The 17,394-nt window shown below is 41.5% G+C and overlaps 1 protein-coding gene across 1 annotated transcript; it reads right to left on the bottom strand.

Moving 5' to 3' along the window:
• Nucleotides 1-350: 350 nt before the first annotated feature.
• On the bottom strand, nucleotides 351-15,561 carry apcdd1l (adenomatosis polyposis coli down-regulated 1-like). Its single transcript, XM_059329825.1, has 4 exons — nucleotides 15,211-15,561; nucleotides 3,627-3,798; nucleotides 1,949-2,468; nucleotides 351-1,356 (listed from the first exon to the last, which is right to left on the bottom strand). Exons 1-4 carry the CDS (start codon nucleotides 15,293-15,295, stop codon nucleotides 583-585), a joined length of 1,551 nt encoding a protein of 516 aa, XP_059185808.1. The 5' UTR covers nucleotides 15,296-15,561; the 3' UTR covers nucleotides 351-582.
• Nucleotides 15,562-17,394: the final 1,833 nt, after the last annotated feature.

Genomic DNA, 17,394 nt, shown 5'->3' with positions numbered 1-17,394 from the left:
ATGGCAGCTATTAGAGTCCTGATTAAACATTTTCCACTTTCCAGCTTCGTTTTCTCTCCAGCATGTTGAGAAAACAATGTTCTGTACAAAGCGCATTAGTTATACTGCATCTTGGATGGAAAGGAGCTCTCGTGTGAAGTCCGCTGGAAAGTCCATGGCTTTCTCTTTGGCGTGGAAATAACGAATCCACATTTCAACAATGTGATCATTTAGCGTGAGAAGAAAAACTGCATTCACACAGAAATATGTAAAAAAAAAAAAAAAAAAAAAGAATAATTAATCTGTGAAGCAACAACATCTGATCATTACATAAAAGGAAGATGGTATAAAAGAATATATTTTTACATAATGAAATGATGGCATTTGTATATGTTGGTGGTTTATATACAGATTAGTTTTAGGTAGAAATGCAGCTGAAGTTAAGAGTCATTAAAGTGAATCTATAGGCAGCGTCTGAAAGCCGGATATCAAAAATGATTCAGCTCTCCTGAGAGTCTCATCATATGGTGGAAGAGTGAAACAAAGCTGCCAGAAAACAATGTCCGTCAATGACCACAGCTGCGTAACAGGTTTGATTTGTCTCTAATAAACACAGAACCCGCTGCACAGCACAGATCCCAGCACCAGTAACAGCAGCTGCACCAGTCTTGCCGTCCCGCTGGCTGCTAACTGGACCTGCTTGCTGTTAAAACCTGAGCCATAGCGATGTGAAGGCTGTGCGTGGCCCCCACTGCAAAGCACCATGGGAGCCTGAAAGGAAGTGGGCCTCCTCTGCGGTCGGTCTGGACTGGACCCGTCGGTGGGCCTCTCTCCGATGAACAGCAGCGGGTGCTTCCTGTGATCCAGCTCCGTCTTGAAGAGCTCGTACTCCTTATGTGGCAGCCTGATGCCCAGCAGGGTGCACCCATCAGTGGGAGTCAAGTCCTGCTCCACCCCGACCTCCCAGCCTCCTGCTCGACCACACTTTCCAGGCCTCGTCCCATTCAGCAGCTTGGCTGTGGGCTCCTCCACGGCTGTGGCTCTCACCTCGATCACCTTGAAGACGAACTCAGTGGCCCCTGAGACCTTGGCGGAGGGGTTTCCCTGAGCGTAGTGGCCCGAGGCTCTCAGGGTGAAAGTGGGCTGAGAGCAGGAAGGGTCCGAGTAGTGCCGGTAGACGCCCTCCCACGCGTGCTGGTCGGGATCGAAGGTGAAGTCTCGGGTGAGGAAGAGGACGTTGGGACGGGTTTCGCAGCGCTGACTGACCCAGCGGCCGGCCAGAGACAGAGGAGGTGCAGTACTGCGGGGCAACACTGGGGGGCGCTGCTCGGAGGAGCGGTACACCAGGGCACACACAGGGCAGGGGTGGATGTGGTGCTGCAGAGGTTAAAGGAGAGGTCAGACAGTGTGACCCGAAAACCCGAAAAATGGCCAAACAATAACACAAACTGTGTTTCATACACAAAGATTAAACAAGGAAAAAATCGCTCAGTTGTTTGAAAATGACATTGAACATAAATTATAGACCTAGTTTCATTCAAGAATACCTCACATCACCTCAAATCTTCACATTTGAGATGCGGGAATGGCAACAATTTATTTAATATCAATCATATCATCATTTCATCTTATTAACTGCATAAATCAACCTGCTGTTATGTGTTCTGCTTCAAGATTACGACGATCAATTTTATTTTTTTGCCTTTTTCTTAAATCTTTTGCAGTATAGTCCTATAGTATAGATTAGGAGGATGACTGAAGATGTTACACCCTCCCTGAAATAACTTTTAAAGTGAGACGTTGGTCACAAACAGTAAAAATGCTCTTAAGCGAAGCTTTAAAACCCAAACTGCTTTTCTTTTGAGCTGCAACAAGTTGTTTCTAGTTCCTCCTCCTGTTCTTGTTATTAATCTTCCACATTCCTCTGTTTAACTCTGTGTGGTTAAATAAAAACACATTGATGTCTCACCATGGCGTTCTGCAGGGGCTGCTGGTAGCCTGTGGGCCTGTACTGAGTCCTCTGAGTCCAGTCTGTGTGGATGTCCCCTAGCAGCAGCTCCTGGACCTTCCCTCCATGGCCGTGGTGCTGCGTCTCCACCCGTATCAGTCCCATCTCCATCATGGAGAAGCCCAGCGCTGCCAGACACCCCCTCCCCGCCCGGGTGTTGTACAGCTCATACGGCTTCCCCGGCACCACTCGACCCAGGGCCAGACCCACGCAGGCCGCGGGCAGCCTGGAGGCCAGCCTCTGCTTGGCTGCCAGGCTGTGGACCACGATGCCCACCTTGCTGAGGTGGTGTTCAGCTTCGGTGCCCCCGCGGGTGATCCAGGAGGCCTGGCGCAGACGAAGCTTCCCTCTGATCATCAGAGAGTAGGTCGGGTCCTCACAGCCGCTGTCTGCGTAGTAGTGCTGCAGGGCCTGGAAGTGACGGCTCGGGTGGAAGGTGTAGGATCGGGTCAGGAACTCTGGACCGGGCCGAACTTCACACCTGAACACAGAGGAGTACAGTGGTTAAAATGAAGTATGATGAGTGATTTCAGACAGATGTGAACAGAGATTAGTTTCCAGGAGCCCTTTACAGCATTAAGTTTCAACTCTCCATAAACAAAAAGCTTCAAATATGTCAGGTCTCTTAACATTTTTCTCTTTCAAAGCTGTGAATTTAATCTAAATGTGCAGCATGCTTTTATGGGAAGGCGTTAAAATAGCACATTTCTTTTAAGAACATTTTGCACGTCATGTCTATGCACTTTAAGATTTTTGCTTATCATTTAAGGTTTTGTCCTCATTCTCAACTCATCACATACTGCCGCACGGTCGCAGTTTTTAACATGTGGTTATAAACATTGTGAATTCAAACAAAATGACTTGGTGAGGTTTAGGGAAAAGAGATCAGTTTGGGTTAAAATAATTGTGTTTGTTAAGTATGTTTGATTCGTTGTGTAATTAGTCATTTTGGTCTTTGTGAACTATGTTTCCTTTAGTCAACAAGGCATTTTGTAATGCTTTTTCATGCTAGATGACTTTTTTCCAAGAATTTTAGAAGCACATCTCTAAACTACAGATCTGGTGATATTTTCTTCAACAATTCAAAATGTTAAAAAATGATTATATGTGATATGATATGATCTGTTTTAGCAGATTAACAGTTTAATTCAAACAGAAAATGTCATATTTACATTTAAAATAGTTTCAGCTTCAAAAGGAGAATGAAATGATTCAAACTTCCATTTAGTTGATGTCCGTAAAGTATTTCAAAATGGGATTTTGAATTTGTTTTCCAGTCTAGAAAAGTGTCTCTTAATCATTATTGAACCTCTAAATAGTGAGTATTCATTTGGACCTTCTGCAGTCTGCTCAGTGGTCAGATTGAACAGGTTTAACCCCTTGGTGATCAACTTTTTTGTGTGTGCAAATCTTCCTTTTCAGAGGCTGTGGCGGGCTCAATTTTAATGTTATAAGAAAACAAAAAAATCATATGAAACTATAAATGCTAAGGGGTATATAACTAATCTACAAAAGAAAAAACAATTAAAGAGATCCTGTGCAGTACATGAAAAGATGAGGTAAAAGTGTGAATGAATAGAAGGGTGATAAATTAGGAAAATAACAACATAAAGTGTCTTATTCTGCTTCTTTAATTCACCTTGTTGACACCCATGTGCCGTCCAGTCTTGGGGGGATGTCTGCTGTGATCCTCACTCTGTCCTGTAGGTGGCGGTACTGACACTGCAGGCCCTCACTGAGGTTGGAGGAGGAAGTAAAGGAGGCTGTGGGCACCTCCCACAGTTTGCTCCCAGTTCCAGACACAAACACAACTACAGAGGAAGAGAGAAGTCAGAAAACAGTGAGTAATTAATATCATCATCCAATCAGATAAACAGAGGCTCCATTTCACTTCATTTAGATTTCCTGGCTGATTTTTAGATGGATGTAGGAAATGAAAACACCAGAGTGATTTAGTTCTCGGCCTCCTCTATCTGAAAGTGGAGGGAACAGATAATAGCCATGAGGGAATATTCACATCTTCTCCCTGTTACATCTAAACACACTTCTGGTCGACTGCAAGCTGTTTCAGGGCTGTAATTTTGGTAAATTTTCCATGTAATGAGTGGTGAGCGTGTGCTATAGAAACCATACATAGCTGTGAATCAGGATGTTGGCCACAGTGCAGACAGTTTTGGCTTGTCACCCCAATCAGCCTGCAGCTGCAACACACAGGCATGTTTTAGGGGTTTTTGCTTGAGGTGTGTGTGTGTGTGTGTGTGTGTGTGTGTGTGTGTGTGTGTGTGTGTGTGTGTGTGTGTGTGTGTGTGTGTGTGTTCTTTGTATATGTGCATTTCTATCATCCAGATAAAGCAAACAGAGGGTCTCTAACAGCAGCAGGCCAGCCGAGCCAAACACATCTGTTGATAATATGATTCAAAATAAAATGATGAATGTTCTCACTTGAGTTCTCCTAAACACTGACAGTTGAGTTAATCCAAATGAAAGTATTATTCATGCTTAAACATTCATTGATCTGACACGTGCACATCTGCAGTCTATCTGCCTGTCGCTGGTCATAACTGCACTTCCTGCTCTTGTTGTGTGCGTTGTCGACACAGTAAAGGCTGAGCGCCTCGATCTGGTATTCAGTTGAAACAAAGACGATTTTCTGATTGCACCATCATGGCTGCAACGTGAGCAAACTCCACTGGGGTTTGTCAGCGCAATGTGTGCATTTTTTTGTGTGTGTGAAAATAATGGCTTCGATTTCATCCTCCCAAAACAAATGTCAAAAAGCAGAGGAGGATGAGTTCTCCCAGACGCCTCCATCGCCTGTTTCCTCTTTTGACTTCGCCTGCATTTATGTGGTGTCAGAATAATTAGAAAAATGAGTTCCCGACTGGGAAGTTTCCCATGAACACCACTTCAAGTGGGAACAACAACTTTAAAAAGTTGACAAAATGTTACACAGAAACATGGCAGTAAATGCTGGCTCTATGAAGTTGGTACAACTTTTCATGAATTCAAGTATTGTGAATGAGTTGTTTGCTCACATGTAATAAGGTATTAGGTTGAAATTGTTGCTGTGCATGCAGATTGACCTAGATTAATTAGAAAGGGTATTTGTTAGCATTAACCCTGAGAAGTCAGGTGAAACATCAACATGTCGTTGAATGCAATAAAACGCAGCATATCCTTTTTGTTGTTTCCACATTTTGAGTTAAAGCCACAGATGGTTACTTTTCGTCACATTTGCTCAAACTGCCACTATATCCTGAAAGTTGTACATGGGAAATAAAACAGGTTCCTTTGTCTCTTCCTAGTGCTACTATTTGCATATGCAACCATCGATGGTGCCTGAACGAAAACAACCAATCAGAGCCGAGTCGTCTCTAACAGAGCTGTCAATCATGTTGATCAAACTAGGCAGCGCTGATAAAATATGAATCAAGATTTTGTTACTGCGTTGCCTATATCGCCCTGAAAAGTTTTATATATTTTTCAAGTGTTTTGGCATTTTTTGTGTACCGTTTTGCAGTAATCTGTGAAAGTTTTTGACCCAAATGTCATTTAAAGACAGTTAAATCAAACGTTTTTTAGCTTGACTTCCCAACTCAGGAAATGTGAGTTTCTGAAAAGCATGTGAGTGCATCTTTAAACCTTTTGTTTTTTTTGACTCAGACACGTGTCCAATTACTTTTATTCTTAACTGTGAATTGTTGTTTTTACCTGTCAGTTTCAACATACCGTATTAAAAATTAGCTTTAGAGCTGCTGAAAGGCAGACTTTGTTCCCTTTGGACAGAGCCAGGCTTACTGTCTCCCCCTGTTTCCTGTCTTTATGCTAAGCTAAGCTAACAAGCTTCATATTTACCAGAGTAATATCAATCTTCTCCTCTAACTCTCTGACATAAGAGAAACTTTAGCTTTAAGACAGCACATCCAACTTGCTTTTTCCTCTATTTCCCTCTTCCCTCATTCCCTCCCGCTCCGCTCACAGCTCTGGCATTCTAACTCTCACTTTCTCAACTTTCCTCAGGGTCATCTGTGGCAGACAGCTTTATGGGCGTAATCTCACTCCACTTTTCTCTCATTTGAGTTTAGGAGCACCCGGGGAGAACATCACCTGTCGAGCCCCCGGTTGAGCTGGGAGTTAGTTGTTGAGCCACAGATCACAGTTTGTTCTCTTATATCTGAGCAGATGGAGCAGAAGGAAAATGGGGACTTTGAATGGAAAGAGTGTTACATTAGTTTATTTTCCTGTAAAAGTCTCCAACGTGGCGGCAAACTGATGGGCATTTATTAACCTTGTTAGTGTCAGAGGGAGGATATTTTTTGTTCCCCTTACCCTTGGAAAGCTTCCCATATGCTGACCACAACCACAGACATGTGTGCAGCGCAGTCATTTCCTAGCATCCTTCCACCTGACACACACACACACACACACACACACAAACACACACACACATGGACACACACATATGGACACACATATGTAGAGTTTGGATAGTTTCAACTATAAGGTCACAAACCGCAAAACCAGATTTCAGCTCAAGGCAAGTTTCTCCTCCTTTAAGCTGTCTGTCAATTTGTTGATATGATTAATACTCTTTTTTTTTTTTTTCCTGTCACAGGCATTGAAACACGTTTGCAATTTTCCCCATGTGCTGATGTGTTTGTTTATGCTCCATGTCACTGCAGCTGGCGAGGGAACCCGGTCAGTCGGACCCAGCTGCGCTCCCACGGGAGAGCTCGGAGCAGAAATACTAATCAGGATTAATTAATTTCCAATGCTCCCTGCTTGCAAGTCATCCAATATGTCTGTTTTGTGTTACCCTGCCTTTGTAGCTGCATGCAACATGTTGCCTAAGTGGTTACTCACTCACAGTGCAGCGAACGGACACAGAGGCAAGAGTCGCAGTATGTGATGTGGAGTCATTTGGGTTGCTATATTTGAGTTTCTGTTTTTGCCAAAGCATTTCTATAGTGTTTCTTGAGGTCACTTGTCATTCAGCCCCTTTCCCTCTCTTGGATCTCATTCCAGTTGGGCATATGGTTGCATTTACCAAAAGAGTACTCATAAAAGCAGAGCTTAGTAAAACAAAATTGCTCATCGTGGGATTTTAAGTATTCTCCTACAAAAGAGCCTAGTCCAACCACAAGTGAGGCGATGTTGTAATACGTATGATAATATGCAACCCCCATCTCAATTTGGAGGAGATGGGGGACTATTTTAGTTGATTCACTTCCTACATAGGCAGTCAGATACCATTAGGTTTACCCTGAAATGGTTCCCACTGATTTATTGTTCCATTATGGCCCCTAAAAACTCCCCCTGATGCAGTCTGCACCTCCCTGTCACAGTATAGCGCTCAGAGCATCTTTCAGAAACAGATTTCATGTATTTTTTACCCATAAAACTTCATGTAAGACAGATTTAACTGATGTGGAAAGTGACATTTATGATTTATATTGGGTTATACACTCAGCTGCCACTTTATTAGATGCACCTAGCTAAAACTTATGCAGCAGTCCTGCAATAAATCCTGTCTTCATGAAGTTACAATGTATAATGTTCAGATTTTGTTGAAATTTTTTTAGGGAGATGTTGCTGCAGCTGTGTGGGTGATGAAGAGGCTGCAGCTTGTGGTGCTGTTGAATAATATTGCATTGTATGGACCAGAGTTTCTATCATTTAGCGTAACCTAATTGAGTCAATGATGAGTGAAATTGTCAATATAATCCAATTTACTGACATGGTAAGCTGAAAGAAACTATGGGATTCAAACAGCATCATAATTATACGATCAGACGCAAAGTGACTACTAATATTGATCAAAATTTTGAATCAAGTCACAATTCCGACACTAACCTTGATGACTGCATAGGGGTCATAGGTCAACACAGACTATTCCCATGTTAAACGATATATGTTCATATTTTTCAAGTCTAAATTAAAACAACAGTCAGGTGCTTATATGAACATTAAAGGGGAGCCATTCGGTGTAAACTTATTTTCTGTCATATCTGTTAGAATTAAATTAAACATGGCCAAAGTGTCAGAAAATGTGGTGAACATCTGTAAAACGAATCCCTGTGAGCCATAACCTCAGGTTTACAACCGTCCTGATCTCTTTTTTTTTTCTTTCTTTTTTTTTTCCAACTGTTTTTTTCTTCTCCCCGCTTGGGATAACATACGCTTTCTATCGATTTCTATACATGTTCATCTAATCTAGGAATGCTCCTGCATCGTTACATGCAAACGTCCGCCAAAACCGTAATCTTGGTTGCTGATGTCGTTAATTTGTCCCCAGTTTTGTTACACATTCCTGCTGGAACATGTTTGACTTTGTAGTTTTTTATGTTTAGAAACTTTTATTTGGGTTTTTTTTTGAGGTTTGCCGCTATACGCCATTATAGTAATTTCTCCTGCTGGCTTTGGCTGCAATTACAAACAGTACAGAGATGGCGAGAGTACAGATGTGGACCACCTGGAAATGCTGACCAATCAGAGCTCACTGGGCTTTTTCAGGACAGAGGATGAGTAGAGGTGCAATGGCTGTGGGCAGTGTGAGAATTTTTTTTTTTTTTCTTCGAGCATGGAAATATATTCTTGTAGGAACCCAGAAAAACTAGGAAGAAGCATACTATGTTCCGTTTAAGAACAGATTCTGCTTGGTGAAATAATTCCTGCTGTTCTTATCAAGGTTATAATAGTTTTAGATTTTTCATCAGTTTTAGTTTAAATTTTGTTGTGATTTTTTGTTTTCAAATTCAGTTATTTTTAATTCATTTTTAGTGAGTTTGCTAGTTTTAATTAGTTTTTATTTTTTGGAAAATGCTAAGTTTTAGTTTAGTTTTTATTAGTTTTAGTGTTAGTTTTAGGTTTTTTTGTAATGGGGTATTTGTTGGGTGCCAGATTAAAAAAAAAAAAAAAAAGTGACAATAAATGTTGCCTTTATTTCCTTTTATCCATCTCAGCCCCAATAAGTTTATTCAGTCATAAAACCAGATGGATTAAATAGATTGCATATCAACCAAAAAGGTTTACGTATGAAAAAAGTTGATTAAGACGAAAACAAAGGACATTTTGACTATAGTTTTAGTTTTGTAAGCACAAAATACAGTTTCAGTTGGTTATCATTTTTTTTAAAAACTTTTTATTTTTATTTCAGTTAAAAAAAAAAGTTTTTTCAATTCTAGTTTTCGTTATTTCGTTAGTTTTCATTAACTATAATAACCTTGGTTCTTCAGACAGAAGTCTCATATTAGTTTCATACAAACTTTGCAATACATTTTATCACAGAGCAAGGACAGTGGATTACATTAGGAGCTTCATATTGGCACCTGACTGTTGCTTTAAATGTGAACTGATCCTTTAGGTGGAATGAGACTCAACCAAACTGTGATGCACATGTGTCGCTTGAGTCGCCATGACAAAGACAAAGAGTTTATAACCAATCGTGATAGCTTGATTGACTCATAATTAAATTGACTGATATCGAGATAGACCAATCTGTCGGTGTGGAAGCCTGACTTGAAACGTGTGTGCAGGAAGCCGTCGTTCTGCTGGGACTGATTGGGTTTAAAGCCAAGTTTTCCCTTCCTGCCTTTCTGCTCTGCAGCAGTAAACCTGATGTCATCGTCAGGAGCAGCTGAAAAACACGCTGCAGATCACTGCTGATTACAGGCAAGCCGAGACAACACTCATCCCCCGTTTGTCATCACGCAGTATCGTGACTCTCCCACAAGGGGTCAGCGCAGCAGCCTGTGACCTGCGTGTGGTCTCAACGGTCAGTCTGTCATCACCACCAACACTGCCGCCGCCACCGGCCCTCGTTTCAGCCGACTGATGAGCGGCCAAAGTAACCTACCTGTCTTTGAGCTCTTGTATTCATCCAGTTTTCCACGCAAACACACACAGGCATGCACGCACGTTCACAAAAACACACTGCACACATTGATTTACAGTACACTGCAGAAGGGATACCATTTATAAAGGACCTCCAGGCTGCACTCTGTTTGTTTGTTTGCATTTGTGATTACGGTTTGGCAGCCCACGCTCTCCTCTCTCATGTCTCATCTGCAACGGCAAAGTCAAAATACAGTTTTATGTACTTCTTTATTTGGAGCTATCCTGGAAAAACAAGAACCAGATCCAGGCACTTTTTTTATTCAGAGCTTGCAGCGCGAATCAAGCGTTTGAGTCAACCCCGCGCCTCGTTTCATTAGAGAGAGACGCCTTTGTCTGCTTCATAGATGCTTCTATTGAGGCTTCATTAAACCTGCCAAAGTGGAGGTGAAAGGAAAAAATGCTGTTGGTGCAGTCAAATGATGGCAAAGCAGCACCAATCCGTCCATGTTCCAGTATTTTAACAACTTCCTCATGTGTTTCCTTCTTTTTTTACTACATCCTCACCCCATTTCTTTCAGTGTGGTCACCCCCAGGGTCCTGGAAAGCCACTTTTTCATCTCTCTGCCTCAGTGCTGCTGTCCCTGAAGTGCACATTGCCCTCCTGGCCCACCTCCCCCTCCACTGATTACCGCTCCCCTCCCCTGATGAAAAAAGCCATGATGTTTACGGCTCATTTCTTCTGGATGGATTTCAGATTCCTCCCTTGTTCTTTTTTTCTGTTCTTTGTTTCTCGTTTTTTTTTTTTTTGTGTGTGTCTGTCAGCGGTTAATGAGGTGAATGAAGTTGGTCGGGAGGATGAGGGGGACTGAGGAGCGTGTGTTAAGGCTTCTTCATGAGCTGAGATGACAAGATTAGTGAGGTGCATGTGTATTTTTCTGTGTGATGCTGCAGTAGCTGAGAGATTCTGCTCATTGCACATATTTAGGTGAATGCTGCACATTATTCACAGTTCACAGCTGCTTTTTCAGTCGCTGAGCTGTCCTCCAGATCTTGGAGAAGTGTTATAAGAACGTAATGGCCAACTTTCTTTGGCTTGTGACCCCGTACAATGACAGACTGTCCTGTATGTTGTAACACTCGTTTAAACCTGGACTAAGCTGGGCACATATGGACTATTCTTCCTGTTTGGAGATATTTACTTACCAACAGCTAACGTCTGACAGCAATAGGAATTGATACAAACTCTCCTGCTTTTAGTAAATGTCCCTTTACACTGTGTGATTTTGGGCTTTCCAGTCACCATAAAATGTTTGAGTTTTCTGAAAACCACAGATACATGCAATGTTATGTTAAAAGCAACATGGGTCTGTTGCCGGAAGGGTGTGAAGGGAAGTGGATTGCACCAACCTACTCAGGACTTTATGGGAGACCTGTGCACCCAACTAGTTTAAGTTTTGTTCAAGAATAGGGGTTTTGTGTACCATTGTCAGATGTTATATTGGAAATTATTTTTTTAAGTCTTGACCTCTTCTTTTAAAGTGTTTTTAAAAGTGTTCAAAACAGCTATTGTCACGTTTCTACAAGGAGAACAGGTTGTAGAGGTTCAGAAAAGTTCATATTCAACATATCCGTGGTTCAAATACATTGGTCTGAGATCAAAGTTGAAAATGATGAGAGGAATGTGGTTGCGATTTCCAAAAACGGTGCATGGTCCAAGACTGTTAAATATGGATTCAATCGTACTGAAGGTAGGCTACCAAAGCTATAAAAAAAGAGAGAGATCTACAATCAGATTTTGAACCCAAGGCTTCACAGATGAAATAATGGGGAAGAAAATCAGCTGTGGCTGTTACAGCATCAAACCAACAGCTTGACTGGAGGCAAAGCCACAAACAGGCAGCACGACACAAGTGGATTTCAGAGCAGCGCTTAAACGACCATTTACTGTTGTACAAGAATCAAGCTACAGTTAGCCAGGGCAAGTACAGAGCTAATGTTTATTAAAAAAAGAATAGTGATGATGTTGTATAGTATTTTGCTTCTGAGAGAAATACAAAGGGAAAAGTGAAAGATTTTCAAAAGCAGTTTTGGGACTTTGGAAAGAAAGAGAACCTGCATTTTGATTTGATTAACTAGTGCAGTGCCCGTAGGAAGTATGTATTCGTTAGCATATTAATCGTGAGATAGCACATTACGCAGTATGCTGCACTAAAAGTACATTAACATGAACCCAATTAGCTGATATATTATATTGCATGTAAGTATCTCATATCAAATGATTATGGGCATTACGCTAAGCAACATGAATGTCATCCCTGAATTACATAGTAATGAACACACTGAACATTGATATTCGCTGGAAACTATTCAAATATTATTGGAAAATCAAACCTTGTAGCGCACTTTAAAACTGAGTCACACTACACTCCAGAGCTAATTGTGTTACTGACCAGGTGTAGGCCTATCACACAATGGGGCGGAGCTCCCCTAAAAGGCGTCCGATCGGAAACAGTGCAATGCCGCAACACGTCCTACGTAAATAATGATATTTTGAAAAATGAATTAAAAAATCTTCAAAATCGAGCAAACCACAAACAAAATCTTAGGTCAGTCTAACGGTCAGCGAGATATACCCTAGACACACATACACACACACACAGACGCTTCCTGCTTTTATAGATAGATATTAATTGATCTCTCTGCTCTTTTTTATATCCACATTGTATCGCTACGATTCACAGCGACATGCCAATCGCACTCAAGATAACCTGCAATAAAAGTCACACAATCATTTAAAGATCACTGAAGGCAGCAAACATGTCCACCCCAGAATTGTCAAAATATTGGTGCGTTACCATGTTTTTAAATTTGTAATGCAGTATTAAATTTAAGATTGTAATCCTTTACACTCCTTGTTGCTTTAATCGTGCTATTATAGCACATTACAAAGTAATGACTTACTGCCCAGCGGGGACAGAGAAAGACCAACAGAAACCTTTTCATTTGCTACCGTTCCTGCTCTTTCTCTCCCTTCCCTCTTTTCTTGTCACCAAAGTCAGGTGAAGGTCAGACTGATTTAGAGGTTTTTCAAAGAACATGAGGTCCGTTGTGTTATTCTAACCCTGAGTCCCCCTTCTCTTCTTTTTTTTTCGGGCTTTAACCCCAGTATCTCATAGCGGTCTCCAGGACCAGGAGTCTCTCTCTGTCCCCGGGGCAGCGCATGGACGACTGCTGTTGTCTTTTCATCACAGTGTAAGCTGCTTAATCCAGCGGCCTCGTTTATTTAGAGAAGGGATCTACAGGGGTTTGCCCAGCGGACGCTGCTGCCAGTTCCACTGTGGTTAGCGGACTCTGGCTCCTGTTCACAAAGCAACAACACACACACACACACACACACACACACACACCGCCCTGCTGCGTCTCACACCTTCAACATGAGTAAAACAGCTGCCACACCAAACCAACACATCCAGCTTCTCATATGTTGCATTTTTTTGTAGATTTAGTAGATCCTACATTTAAAAAAACTGCTGTTATTCAATACACAATGAATTGCAACTTTGCTGTTAGAAAGAAGACTGGATTCTTGATTATAATAGCACCTGATGTGCATTGTGGTGTCTCTTCTTGGTGGACAGTCGAGATGTAGATAGCAAGATAGAGAAGTGAAGTTGATGGTCCATTGATGCATTCAAGATGAGATTACATCGGTTTCACCTTAATCCAGATCGGTTTGGAGACTTTTCAGGAGATCTTGTCGTTGGCTGTTTCACACACAGTATTTGGAGTTTCAAGTTGCATTTCTACAGTGCAAAAACATGACTGCTGCATTCAAAGTTTTAATTTATATGAAAATGATGAAGGGTTTGGTAACAAGAAGCAGAGATCACAACATGTTCCTGTACAGTTCAGTTCAGCTCAGTTCAGATCTGCACTGTCCCACAACAGGAAATTCTTTTGTCCAAGAATCCACCAGACCTCATCCAAACATCCACTGTGGTCTCTTCCATGTGGCCACTTTTATCTTTATGAAAAACTTCATCAAGTGAGGCAGAACTCGTAGTGTTTGTAGCTTTAAAGTTAAAAGTTTAAGTTCAAAGTGTGCTCGGTAAAAAAGAAGCAAACAGACGGTATGATAAACACTGACTCTGCAAGCTTCACAGAAATGACATTACACATGCCAAAAATCTATGTCAATTTAAACATTATGGCCCAAACAATCAGACTTTGATACCAGTGTTGACTCTTTAAATTAATTCCTGATCAGTTTTCTGGGCTGAAGAGCCACTCGGCTCCTTCTGACATCTGTTCAGGGCCAGGGACTCAACCTCGCCTGTCTCCTCTACTACACTTGAGCGGTGAAAAGGAAAACAATCCACAGATACCAGTCTACCAGTCTACCACCGGAGCAGCTCGGGATGGATGGCTAGAGGGAGGGGCGATGAGTAGAAGCTGGGCAGATGCCTCCTCCTGTCTGTCTCATCACACTAACCAGCCCTGATAGCCAAAATGCTGCGTTTCCGTGATCGGCCGGACAATCAGCTCCGCACAGCAGCCTGAGGTGAAGTCAGTAATGGCTGTCTCCTGTTATTCTAACCATTAACATAATGGCAACATTAGTTCCAGGGCCACGCTTCCCCGCTCCGAGGGAACTATTGTTTGAAGGCACCAGCCGGAGCTCTTATTAAAGACTCCTCCACCAGCCACAGATCCCACTGACGCTTTGAAGACACACAGAGGAGGAGAGGGGCAACACAGACGGGCCATTCACCAGTCTAATGTCAGCATAGGTTGTGTTTTTATTTTCCAAAGTGCTGATCCACATGTTGAACCTTGCAAATAATTTCAATGGTGACAAATTACATAATAACTTCCTTGTAATTACGAGTTTGTCTGTCATAATCTCTTCCTTTTTTTCTTTTTTTTCTGTCCCTGCCATGTGTTCTTTAAGCTAAATCCGCAAGTGTTCAGCTGATTTCTCACATGAGAGAGCACTTATCTTTTCTTTCTTATACTGAGAAAGCTTTGGATTACAAGCGGAAATCTGCTGCAATCTTTTAAGTTCTGTTCCTTAATGCCAAATTTACAAGTTAGTCCCATTAAAACTTTTTTGGGGATTGATAGCTCATGTGATTAGCAAAGCATCTGTTTAAGCTGGCTCAACTAAACTTTTAAAACATATATCTTCAAAATGTATGCCGAAATCAAGTTTTAAAAAAAGCATTTTTATGAATTTATCAGACAAAATCTGCACACATGTATTGGACATAAGTCTGTGCAGTTATGGTAATAATTTAAGACAAACTATATGTTCAAAAATGTGTTTTAACACCTAAAAGATGAAATAAAACACATACTGTCATCCTGCAGACAGTGCCTGAACCCACCTTGCCACAGCCACAGCAGCCAGACTCCCCTCAACAGGTGACTGAATTGTCCGCTTGACATGTTTCCTGCTTCGGCACACTTCATTCACACACTCCTCAGCTCAGAAAACAAACTTTGATCCTTTGGGGAAATCCAAGACACACAGAGGCTCCTGTCAACAAGAGACGATCATGTAGGAGATCACCATGACACGAGCACATTAATGAAGAGTCCAGTAATCCCTCGGATGAAACTCTGCTCTCCTGTTCAGCCAGCAGGAAGTTTCTTCTTCTTCTTCTTGTTTTACCTCCACTTCTTGGTTTCCATGGTCTGATAAGAAAGTCCTCAGTTGGAACCACTCACTTCAAGCAACTTCTCCACACTGCTGCTTTCCTTAAGTGGAGAGAGTAAATGCTCTCTCTCTCTTTCTTTCTCTCTCTCTCTCCCTTTCTCTCTCTCCACCCCCCCTCTCGATCACACACCGTTGCCTCACTACTGTGCAGCTCTTAGGATCTGTTCCACTCGATGCATGTGCAGCAGAGAGTGTGTGTGTGTGCATGGGGAGCAGGAGTACTTTGTGTGTGTGTGCACTCCTGTCTGGCTCTTATGAGCGGAGAGGAGGGAGTGAGAGAGAGAGAGAGAGATGGAGGGAGGGCAGAGATAGAGAAAGTTTCTGTGTGTGTGTGTGTGTGTGTGTGTGTGTGTGTGTGTGTGTGTGGAGGAGGGGGTTTGAGCTCAAACTTCCTAAAGCGAAGGCTCTGGGGAGCTTTTAGAGCAAGGTGCAAAAGGGCAGCGGTGAATAGGAACTGCAGCCTCAATGCTGCACCAAATGTGATGCTACACCCAAAATAAGCAAAGGAAAAACATATTTGCTCACTTTACTAGCTGTAGTGGTATCACTTGAGTTTTATTGTTCTTTTATTGTTGCATATTTTTACATTTCCTGTCTTTATGTTTCTTTATCTTTTCTTACACAACGTTGGACTGTGAGAAACAAAATTTAACTTTCTGTTCTTGTATAAGGGTGGAATTGGCAATAAAGTAGACTTTGGCAACAAAATGTTGAAGAAAGCATTTATAAACAGCAGAAAGTTTCACTGAGTAATGTGCTGCAGTCAAGTAATTATTTCTGTAATGAGAGGTGTAAGGGACTACAATGCAATTTGGTGATCAGCTTGTTTTACTGGGGGGATTGATACCAGTTTGTTCTCTCGCAGCTGTTGGGGAATGGAATTAATATGATTTTATTGACCCCAATGCAATTATCAATGCTGCTTATCAGCTTTGATTCTTAATTGATTCCTGAAAAAAAGTGGACCTACACTGTTCTTTTTTTTTTTAGCATCAATGCAGCTTTTTATTTCTGATGATTCTGAACCAGAGTAGGAAAAAGGCATGCATGTAACTCAGGTGTGTAATAGCTCCAATGTTGTCATCTAAATGGATGAAATGAGAGGATTTTCATACAGCAAGGAAAGGAAAGGAAAAATCTGCCTCTGTGGCACTAATGTTATCATGACAGAATATTTAGTAACGTACATAATTGCTGCTTGATTGGGTAACAGTGGTAATTGTGTGTATCAGTTAACCATGTTGTCCACCAAGATGTCTCAGCAGGTGTTTCCCGACATAAAATTATAGTTTTACAGGAATTTACAAGCCACACTGTTTTTAAATGCTTGTGAAATGAGGCAAGGCTTTGGACCGTTTCTTGCTCTCCTTATTGTTGCGAGATTCCAGCAGCATAACCGCACAAGTTTCGATGTTTTTGCAATGAATGTCAGTCATATAAACATGCCAGCATCGATAAAAAGGAATGGATAGGCTCTCGTCCTTTGCAACTCGCTGGGATGTGATAGTTTGGTGCAGGAGCTGGAGGTTTGCAGTTAATTATATTCTACAAAAAGAGGAGAAATTTGCCTCCTAAATACTCTGAAGTTATCTTATTTTTGATTTTGTGCAATCTAATTGAGTGTTTTGCTGATGATTTATTTTAATTGAGTGATATAACTACTTTTTCAGTAAAATGGCATATACGTTTTTCCTGTAACTTAGCCAACAATGTTTCATCTACTTTCATGAATTTCCCCCTAAAATATTAACTGACAGTATCATATATTATTTATCAGCTTGTTCTGCCTCTTTATTGTTCACACAATTAACAGAATATTCATACAGCACAACACAAGACACATGGAAATATT

Source organism: Centropristis striata, chromosome 3, assembly GCF_030273125.1.
Source record: "Centropristis striata isolate RG_2023a ecotype Rhode Island chromosome 3, C.striata_1.0, whole genome shotgun sequence".
Taxonomy (NCBI): domain Eukaryota; kingdom Metazoa; phylum Chordata; class Actinopteri; order Perciformes; family Serranidae; genus Centropristis; species Centropristis striata.
This window is presented reverse-complemented; position numbering and strand designations above follow the sequence as displayed.

Excerpts from the sequence above, each read along its gene's own strand:
- apcdd1l (XM_059329825.1), bottom strand. The coding sequence starts at position 15,295 with ATGAAGTGTGCCGAAGCAGGAAACATGTCAAGCGGACAATTCAGTCAC. Across the intron at positions 3,799-15,210 it reads GCTGCTGTGGCTGTGGCAAG|TTGTGTTTGTGTCTGGAACT; the intron begins GTGGGTTCAGGC and ends CTTCCTCTGTAG. Across the intron at positions 2,469-3,626 it reads GGCACATGGGTGTCAACAAG|GTGTGAAGTTCGGCCCGGTC; the intron begins GTGAATTAAAGA and ends CTCTGTGTTCAG.